Raw genomic sequence first — 10,408 nt, 5'->3', positions numbered from 1 at the left:
CTCTTCAAAGAGTCTTCCTTATACTCCCAGGAAGAGAGTGTGTGTGGGCTTGACAGAAAAGAAGGTGTTGAAGTAGATCAGAAGGTAATCTACTCACGGTCCTATTTCATGGATTTCTATTTTCTCTCCATTGTTGTAATAATCCAGAAATGTATTATAACTAACATTTGCTCCACTTCAGACTGGTATGTTTTATAACTTGCCACTAATGCCAACTCAAAAGAAGGTAGAAAAAACCAATGGTACATGATATTCTGCCATTCCAGTTTATTGAAATGAGTAAATTTATAGCTTTATTTGCATACAGAAAAGTGCATGAGAAAATAAGTATGTACAAAACAGTTGTGTGGCTGATCATGACTTTCAAAAATTCAACTACCTAGAAATAGTTACCTCCAGTTTAGAACATTTAGGTATTTGGACATTTAAAGTACTATTTCAAGTCTGTGTTTATAGTGACTGAGTAGGAAGCCAGATAGAAAATTATGCCATATATGATCAGCTATTACCGTTAAACATAAACCACAGGACTTTCTACTTGGGGCTAATCAATAGAGGGTCATGTGGCCACTGTCTTGTTTAGCTTCTGAGCATCACCTTCTTCTTCCCCCTCAAGGTAACATTGGATGTGGTTGATTAACTCCCACAAGAACCTGAGCATTAAGTGTCAAGAGACAACATTAAAAACCCAACATCAAAACAAAACTAATTTTGACAAGAATAAACCCTTCAGAACTGTGCTCACAACAGGACTGAAAATGAACTGGGAATGCTGCCAACTTATGAGAAAAATATTGCAGACATTAGATTTTCAATGGTTACCCCAAACATTTGTTCTACAGCTTTTTCCTCCCCACTTATCTTCCTACTAACGATGAGATTGTGGCTGCAAGGAAGCTTTCCAGTTACTTGATAAAGGCCTAGCACGACCCCAAATAAGCACCTAATATGTTTGGCACAATCACATTTAGCTTTGTGATATGTTGCTCTTCAAAATAGAGTCCTTTGTTGCTGAGTTGAGTTCAATTTCTCTTGAACATTAACTGCTCTTCTGGAACTTCAGCTCAATAGAATGGCCTCCTCTTCCACAGGAAGGATATAGGTTGTGCCCATTTGCAATTCTAGTTTCTGGGACTAGCAATTACTGAGAATGAAGAGAGGCTCCAGATTTTTTTTTTTTTTTTTTTTGCCCTGTGAGAGTCTGTTGCTTGTGAAAGGGTGGTAATGCTACATGAACCCAGGAGCAAAACTGACTGAAAAGAGAATCAGAAAAAAAAAAGGAGAGGAGAGATGAATAATGCTCTTCCCTCATTTGCAATAGCTAGCAGGAGATTGGAGAAAAGGATAATCTTGGCCTTGGGGGAAACTGATCTTCAGAAAGAAGAGAAGCTATCTCTTTAAAATTGTCCTTAAGTGTGTTTGATTCCAAAATGTCTAAGAATTTGGAGTTGCTTCAATTTTACTTTTAAAATTCTCTGTAACTGATGGTCTGAAGCAAGACTTCTTTTAAGAAGGTGCCTTGTTCTACTATAGCCTTTAGGTTTTATGCTCTGAAACAGAACCCCCGAACAACTTTGAACAATAAGGATTTAAAAATTTATTCAAAACAGTACGATATGAAGGGATTTGGTGGCTGCATCTCCCAACCAAAGGGTAGAAGACAGGTGTTCTAGAAGGTTCTAGGGACACAATAGTCAGGGTCCAGTAGGGAAACTACTGTACTTCATTTACACTTAAGCTAGAGAGTTTAGGATCTTAATTTATTTAAAGCCATAGATTCAGTTTAGCTTTAACCTAGACAGAAAGTGAAAAGCATTTTACAACTAGAAGAGGCAATGAGAAATAAGGCAACAGATAATATGTCAAAGCTGGAACAGGGGCAGAAATCAGGACGTGTCTGGCTATCAGCTTTGTTTTTGACTACTAAGGCCAATCATTTTATTCCTCTGGATGGTCTGCAGACCAAGTTCCTAGAGAGGTGTGGAGAAGAAAGAAACCCATGGTTAGAATTTTTGAACTGAATATCAATGTATTAAATATCAAGTCATTATTAAAGGTGTCAGTAATAGTATCTCCTAGGGCTAATGTGAGGATTGATACAGATGATAAATGTAGAACATCTAATAAAGGGATTACAAGTGCTCAATGTTAACTATTTCACCCCATGAGAGTTCCCCTTACCCAATCTATTGATGTAGCAGGTTGACCTAAACTATCCTGTCTTCATGACCTAAAGAAGAAAGAGCCTCTAAAAAGAAGTCTAGTTCATTCAGTTTAGGCCATACAGTTCTCTGAAGCAGGTTATGGAAAGGTGCTATAGGAAACACAGTCATTAGGGAATAGCTGGAGTGAGGGAGAATGATCTAAATGCCTATAAGCTCAATCTTATTGTTGTTGCCACATTTAAGATATTTGTCTATTAAAAATCATTATATTTTAGATGGGCCAAATCACAGGTTAGTAGTCTTGTTTGGATTAGACAAGGTTGGAAAAAAATGGGTTTCGGCTTTTTTTCCTCATTATTTCTATTGTTCTACCCCTACCAGCTTCTCTACCTGCTCTAAAATGGGGAGAGCCTTCTTTTTCCTACTAAATTCAGTCTCTTAAGATCAGAACAAAGTTGCTATCACCTGCTGTTGAGAAAGAGTTACAATGAGCCCTCCCAGGGTTTCAACTGAAGGTAATTCTATCTAATCCCTTATCTAGGACAAAGTCCATGAGACAGAAGGATCAACCTTTGGATTCATTTTGAGCTCCTACTGCCTGTGAAGGAGATCTTTAACAGTTGTTAAAACTTTTAGATTTACTACCATCAGACTCTTCCAGACCAACTTTGAGATTGCTCACAAGTAATAAATGGTAAGAGGAGTCATGATCATAATCTGTTTTGCTGACTTGTATGGTGGCTTCAGAAGGATATGAAAGTAAAATGGTTAGAGACCTGTGATGTGTTGTTTTGAGTTTTACTTCCCACACAGAACTGAAAAACCAAAAACATGGGATAAGATAAAAATACACATCCCCAAGGGCATATTACTATTTTTTTATGTGTTTAGGTATTCTGTTCTTAAGTGCCCAGCCTAGTCATTATTGAATGATCTAAGTAAAGATTTCCATGTTGATTACTCCTAAATTATAGATATTTAACCTTTTCCCAATTCTAAAATTAAAATTTCTCTCTTTACTCCATGTTACCCTTTCTCACAAAAACCCCTGAGATAACCTTATTAGGATCTTCTACTTACAGAATTTAGGCAAAAGGATTTCCAAATGGATCCCTATATATCTCAGAAGAGACAGGTTGAGGAGAAGCCATCTAAGAAGATAAAATCATCTAGTCAATAAATACAGTTACAGTCATAAGAAAAAAAATTTACAATGAAGACTTCCAAAATTCTTTTAAAATTGCTTAGGTCATAGGCCAATCAGACATTATATGGGGCTTACAGTGATTGTTTCTATCTGCTTGCAGAGGGCAGTGCATATTATTTATGTGAAAATCAAGGTTCAGATGAATTCCATTTGCCTCCCCCAAATGGGAAGTATTATTTTTATAAGCTATAGAACTATTGTTGAAAAATTAAGAATGTAAATTTTTGAAAGGCTTTCAAGATGGTATTTTGGCTCAATTTTTTCCCAAAATGCTTCCACCGGTTGGTTTAAGTGAGATATGAAAGATGTTTTCTATGTGATACTATGTCTCAAATTCAGAAGATAATCATTCTTGTGCAAATAAACTTTCTTTAGTTTAAATGAATGTTTATACTGTAAAGGTTCTCGGTGACAAATCTTAGTCAAACAAGCTTTACCATCAAAAAGCTATTATAGCCAGGTGTGGTCACTCATGACTGTAATCCCAGCACTAAGGGAGGCCAAGGCAGATGGATCACTTGAGGTCAGGGGTTTGAGACCAGCCTGGCCAATATGGCAAGACCCCATCTCTACAAAAAATAAAAACATTAGCCAGGTGTGGTGGCATGTGCCTAGTCCCAGCTACTTGGGAGGCTGACGCAGGAGAATCGCTTGAACCAGGGAGGTGGAGGTTGCAGTGAGCTGAGACTGCACCTCTGCACTCCAGCCTGGGTGACAGAGTAAGACTCTGTCTCAAAAAAAAAAAAAAAAAAAAAAGCTATTATAAAAGCAAGGTTAAATCAGGAGGCCAGAGTTCTACATGGCATGCACTTTGGAGACAGCTTCTAGTAGTTAATACTTACAGAGGCTTGTGATGAACCAAAAGAATCTTTAGAGAAAGGGTTCTCAAATGCATTGTCAGCAGATTTGGTAACTGGCAGGGAAACTTGTCTGGGCACTGGCTTTGGTGGTTCTAGAAGGCAAAAAATCCAGGCAATCAGTAGACAAGCTTTCCCCAAATATAAGCCAGTCCCCAAGTCAGCTTATCTTTGAAATTTAGTTCCATACTTTTGAAATTAACATCGGTGGAACAAAAATCAACACCAAATCCTAGGTATCCCAATAATTGTTATCTTTCTCAGAAGAGAAAGCCATGCATATTTATCTGAAGTGCGAGAGATTCAGAATCCCCTCACTTAAAAGTCACGGAACATGGATGATGCATCATACAGCCCTCCAAGAACCACCAGTCATCACATTTCAACAGCTCATGGCAGCCCTTTTAAGAATTATCACTAGAGGGCAGCATTGGGTCAGTCCTCAGAAACGACTAGGGTAAATAGTCATAACCAAAAGGTAAATGGTCAAGTTGTCTACGTAACCTTGATTACCAAAAGAAGCAAGAGCAAGGCTCTTGGTAGGTGGGAGAGGGTTCATTTAGAGGATTCATTTAAGTCCATGTGGCAGTGGAGATAGTTGTTGGAACAGTAGGCAGAGTGGTGAGTGGCTTACCGTTGATCTTACTCAGTAGTTGATTAGCATCAAGGTCATCATGGTCTGCATTCTCCTGAGGAATGCCAACCTTGCTGTTGAAATAACTGGAAAAGGCACTTGAAGTCCCAGAAGAAGTCTGCTCTCCCTTCCTTGCAGGCACAGTAGGTGGCTGCCGCAGTTGGAAGTCCTTAAACATTTCTTTCACATCCTTGATCTCTTTATCCCCAAGTGGGTCTAAGGCAGTGAAGGCATCACTGGAGATGTCCTTGGGAGGGCCAGCTCTGGGAGGCGGCTGCGGAGGAGTGACCAGGAGAGAGGAGAGCATGGATGGGGGCTGAGTAGACACAGCAGGAGCTGGAAAAATATTGCTCTGAAAAGGATTCCCCAAAGAGCTTGTTGTTGACCAAGTATTGGGTGCCACAGATGCAGAAGGGCCCCAGACAATAGGCACTGGAGAAGCAGTTGAGGCTGCAAAGGATGAAGGCTGGTTCCAACCTGGAACAGCTGGACTTGTACCAAAAATGACGGGCTGACCAAAACCTGCAGGTTGACCACCCATCATGGCTCCCGGAACCATTGAAGGGGACTGATTGAAGACCAAAGATGTTGTGTTCCATGGTCCCGCCTGAGGGAGTGTGACAGCTACACCACCTGAAGAAAGAGGAAGAAAAGTACTTATCAGGAGACAAGCTTGAAGAAGATTCTTGAATTTCAGAAAGCACAACTCTCTGGAAAGCTTCTACGCAGCTAAGACTTCCATCAAGCCCTGAGGCTGACATGGGAAGAATAAAGGCTCCGAGAGATTAATCACTGTAAAAGTCGGCCAGGTAACAATGTAGAGTGAGCATTCAAATGCTGGTTGCATTCTGAGGCCCATGTTCTTCCCACCATGACTTTTTAGCTTTCCTCATTAGAAGGGTAATACAGTCTATAAGTACCTACTCAACAAAAAAATAAGCCCTTATCATAGGGGCACTAGTTGTCTGATATAATTCAAACAACGTGAACAGAGCCTGTCAATAGCAGGAGACTATTTGTTAAGTGAATATATTTATATGCACAAACCATGCTGATTTTGATGTAGTTAATTAAGATAATCCACTGGACTCTCTTAGTCATGGATTTGATCTTTTCATTTGGCAGCTCGCTCATGTCTGGAGTCTTATGGAAACCAGTGATCGCACATGTGCACAAGGCCTCAACATGCTTGCATCCTGAAGACACCATTTCAGTTTCTTCATTTTTTAATGCTGCCAAGGCTGACACAGCTACATAAAGGGAAGATAAAGTTTGGCCAATGCTAAGATAGTTTTAGACTTTTATATATAAAAATGGAGGAAAATATGTTATCCTGGGAGGACTGTTTCAAATAAAAGTGCTTCCTGCCATGTGCCACTCACTAAGCCTTGCCAGAAGTTAGAACAGAGAATTTAAAAGAGGAAAGGAGGGAGAGAGGACAATGGAAACAAACATCTTTCAGGGTAACTAATGGCCTGCGTTGGGGCATCTGATCTTTGTCGTGACTGGCTCCATCTCTTGTGGCCTTGCTGTGTTATCAGGAATTTGTTAAATCACAACAATCCAGGTCTCTCCAATGATTACCTCTGATTCTTGAGAGGCTTGCTCCCTGCATCTTGTTCTAATATGCAGGGTGCTCTCTTTCCAAGTGCATTAATGATTCAGCTAAACTGTCACTGCTAACAAGGAACCCAAATTCAGTCTCGTATCTATTAATGGGTGATCCTTTGTTCTTGAAACCTACTTACTTTGAGCTTTGTGGACAGCATTCTTTTTTTTATTTTATTTTATTGCATTTTAGGTTTGGGGGTACATGTGAAGAACATGCAAGATTGTTTCATAGGCACACACGTGGCAGTGTGATCTGTTGCTTTCCTCCCCATCACCCACATCTAGCACTTCTCCCCATGCTATCTCTCCCCAACTCCCCTCCCCCCACTGTCCCTTCCCTATTTCCCCCCAACAGACCCCAGTGTGTGATGCTCCCCTCCCTGTGTCCATGTGTTCTCATTGTTCAACACCCGCCTATGAGTGAGAACATGCGGTGTTTGATTTTCTGCTCTTGTGTCAGTTTGCTGAGAATGATGGTTTCCAGGTTCATCCATGGTGGACAGCATTCTTTAGTTCTGAAAGTTTTCTTCAGACTTGGGTTAGGGATGTTTATGTTTCCAAGAGGGAACACTGTGAACATGGTGTTTAGGTGTGATGGAGCGTGAGACTATATCTTCGAGCTTCTTAGTCTGACACACTGGTATTACCTGACTCCATTCTTATCATGCATGCCAGGCATCTGGCCACGGGCACACATGGTGTGCTCACAGAGAGTGGTGGGTTTCAGAACAGGCCATTTCACTTCATCAGCATGCTCATTGTGGGAGGTGAGGAAACTGGGTGCAGGCTATTAATTAAAATTGTGAAGGTCACTGTCTGGGATGGTAGAGACTGAAAATCAGGCACATGCTGGCTCTGCATCCGGCACCCCATTCTCCTGTTCTGCTTCCTTGGCAGCAAGGCACGGAGCAATTTTTATTTTCAAATGCTATGTTAATTCAAATACTTATTTCATAGATACAGAAATTAGACTTAATTTTCACTGAAGAATATACTCCTTTCATGACAAATCAAGAGAAAAGTTCTCTTATATTCTGAAATACAGGCTCTCAAAATGGGCTTAGTTTGAACAAAGTTGTTGCTCGCATTTTAAAATACATTCAATTAAATTGTATTAACAGAAACCAGATCATTCACTAATAATTTCCACCAGTTACATGTACAAAAAGGAAGGCAGAATTTCATTATGTTTCATGTTGGACAATTTGTCTTCACTTAGGAAAATACCACATTAGTGCGAATGGTATTTGTAAAAGAGAAAAATATTAGGGCTGGGTGCAGTGGCTTACACCTGTAATCCCAGCACTTTGGGAGGCCATGGTGGAAGGATTATTTGAGGCCAGAAGTTCAAAACCAACCTGACCAAAATGATGAAACTCTGTCTCTACTAAAAATATAAAAATTAGCTGAGTGTGGTGGTGCACACCTGTAATCCCGGCTACTAGAGAAGCTGAGGCACAAGAATGGCCTAAACCTGGAAGGCAGAAGTTGCAGTGAGCTGAGACAGCACTGCTGTTCTCCACCCTGGGTGACAGAGTGAGACAGTTTCAAAAAAAAAAGTGGAAAATATTACATTTGCCAGGAATTCAAGGCCTTCCCAGTGTACACTTAAACCAGTCTTCATTCCTACCCACCAAATTCCACACATTGTGTTTCAATACATTTAAGGCCCAGCTGGACAAAGTAGGGGCAAGGACTAAGGAAAAGGGGATATGGGTATAGAACATTAATTTTATGACCTTCTGAAGGTAGATTAAAATACAGGGTAGCAAGTTGAAGCTGAGGGTTCAGCTTTCTACAATATCCTCTCCCCACCCCCAGTTCTCCAGGGGAGACAGTCCCCCAGCTGGGTCTAGCGGAAGCCAGACCTACAACCTTCCATGGTTTGGCTGAGGATCCCTGCTAGTGGACAGGGACTATACTGTAGAGCTCAGTTTGAGTCCCATGTCCAAACTTGGAACAATCATCAGTATTCTGCAGTTGTATACCCCAAGGCCTCAACAGGGGCACCTAGCCAAAAAGCTTCACTTCGTCTGAATAAATAAACAGTTATAGCGTCCAGCTGTATTTTCAGGCTGACTTGTTAAATATTGGCTGCAAAAATTCTTAAGGGCATTGATATTAGATACAAAGCTCTGTGATGCGATCTCGCTGCAGACACTGCATTGCAAGTACTCTGGTCTTCTGTGAGGAAAGGGTACCAGCTCCACTTGGGGGTGCAGGGAAAAGAGCAATGAAGAAAGGGGGAAGTCCCCCCAGAAACATGAAATCTTTAGAGAGAGCCACTTGATGGAGTAAATGCGAGTAGAGACCTGGGATAAGCTGGCTTTTCATATCCTCACAAATTTCAGCCACTCAGCAGTTGAGTAACAATCCACCTCTGGCCACCCTATTCTAGATATGATTCACAGATTTCTTGTAAAAGAACCAAAATATTTTCCTTTGTAGGAAAACAATAGAGAGAGGAAAAAAACAAAACAAAACTAGGGTTGTGATGACGGACTTCAGAAGGCAGAGAAAGCCAGGATCCCTGGTCAAATTTTACCAAAAAAGAGGACAGTTCTTCTTGATCTATAGTCCTCCACCTCCCAAGCCAGAGTCCCTTTGGAGTTTGTAGAGGTGCCAAGAGCAGAAACATAAAGAGTCCACAGCAGGACGGCAAAACTATTGTCGGGTGTGGATGAGGAATAGCAAGGCCAGCCCTTAGTCAAGTGGACTTCCCCACTGTCCTGCCACAGAGTAATCAACCGCTCACACAAGCTAATGACACATTTAGGAATTAGAAGCATCAACACATCCTAGCTGTCTGATAAAATTCCATCTCTTCACTTATTTCTTTGCTTTTTCAACTTTGGCTTTCTAGGACTTAAGCTCTAGCTTCAGTAAAACACTCAAGCTAGCCAAAATGTTGGCAAGGAGCTGCTATGGCAGAAGCATTCAGAGACTCATCAGGATGTGTGCCTAACCCACCCTTACCATACACCTAGGAACAGCTGGGCCCAGAACCTATGACTTTCACTCTATGACTTATTCTTGCTTCAGACTGAACTTATATCCTTCTTGGGCATATATTCCTCCAAGAAGGCTATGTGTTGAAAGGGCATAGGCCTTCTATCTATTATGGCAAAAGATATGTAAGACATGCATGTTGCTACAGATGACAGACAAACCTCTCTCATGTGAACCCCTTTTTGCTACTGAAGCTGATCTGAGTTTAGAATCCCTTACAATTGTCTTTCAGGAAACCATGACCAGTTGGTTCAAGTAAGCACAGTATTGAAAATGAATTTCTTGTCTCATGCCGCCTCGAGGAGCCAAATGTTAGTTACAAATCAAGAATATCAAATGGAGGTGTGGTTGTATAGGAGTAAAAGTGGGCGAAGGGCTCCCTGGGATGCTCAGATCTTTTGTCTGTAGAATCCTCTAGGAATATGGAATGTCTTCCAATGCATCATCATTTTATGAGTGAAAGCAAATAGTCATACTTAACTTTATCTCTAGGCACCTACCTATCCCCGCCAGGGGCCCCACTGGGGCAGGAGCACTTGTCTTGAAGAGATCCAGAGGGTTGGGCTGCAGGGCTGCAGACTGTCCTGTAGGTGACGCCTGGCCTGAAGGTTCTGAGACGGGAGGAGCAAAGATGTCTGATGCAAGCAAGTCATTGGCTGAAGACTGACAGGACAGGGAGGGAGGGAGAAGCCTGAGTTACTCACAGTGAAATACAGCTTCACTTTGCCTCCTACTCTATACCCCAAATTTGAGAGCCACAAAAAAGGAAAACTTTTTTCTTGATGGATAAACAACATCAACTACTACAGAAAAACAGTCACTCCCAAAAAAGACACAGATTCCTACAATGGACAGACTACTGAGTCTTAATGTCTGATACTACCTAGGGCTTGCAATGTAAAATCTATTATACTCATTTACACAC

At 41.1% G+C, this 10,408-nt stretch overlaps 1 protein-coding gene across 7 annotated transcripts in view; it reads right to left on the bottom strand.

Moving 5' to 3' along the window:
• Positions 1 to 250: 250 nt before the first annotated feature.
• The window catches only part of DAB2 (DAB adaptor protein 2), a 93,369-nt gene continuing 83,211 nt past the window's right edge, over positions 251 to 10,408 (bottom strand). For 2 of the 7 annotated variants that reach the window (XM_032278882.1, XM_032278887.1), the window contains 5 exons: positions 9,984 to 10,146; positions 4,864 to 5,496; positions 4,215 to 4,324; positions 3,246 to 3,316; positions 251 to 1,970 (listed from right to left, as the gene is read on the bottom strand). In XM_032278882.1, coding sequence (XP_032134773.1) covers positions 3,251 to 3,316; positions 4,215 to 4,324; positions 4,864 to 5,496; positions 9,984 to 10,146 — 972 coding nt within the window. In that variant the 3' untranslated portion in view covers positions 251 to 1,970; positions 3,246 to 3,250. The remainder of the gene's footprint in view (positions 1,971 to 3,245; positions 3,317 to 4,214; positions 4,325 to 4,863; positions 5,497 to 9,983; positions 10,147 to 10,408) is intronic. The other 5 variants (XM_032278888.1, XM_032278884.1, XM_032278886.1 and 2 more) reach the window with 3 other exon arrangements.

Source organism: Sapajus apella, unplaced genomic scaffold (assembly GCF_009761245.1).
Source record: "Sapajus apella isolate SASKATOON/1434 unplaced genomic scaffold, GSC_monkey_1.0 scaffold11, whole genome shotgun sequence".
NCBI classification, from domain to species: domain Eukaryota; kingdom Metazoa; phylum Chordata; class Mammalia; order Primates; family Cebidae; genus Sapajus; species Sapajus apella.
The sequence above is the reverse complement of the archived record's forward strand: the minus strand, read 5'-3'. Positions and strand labels throughout refer to the sequence as shown.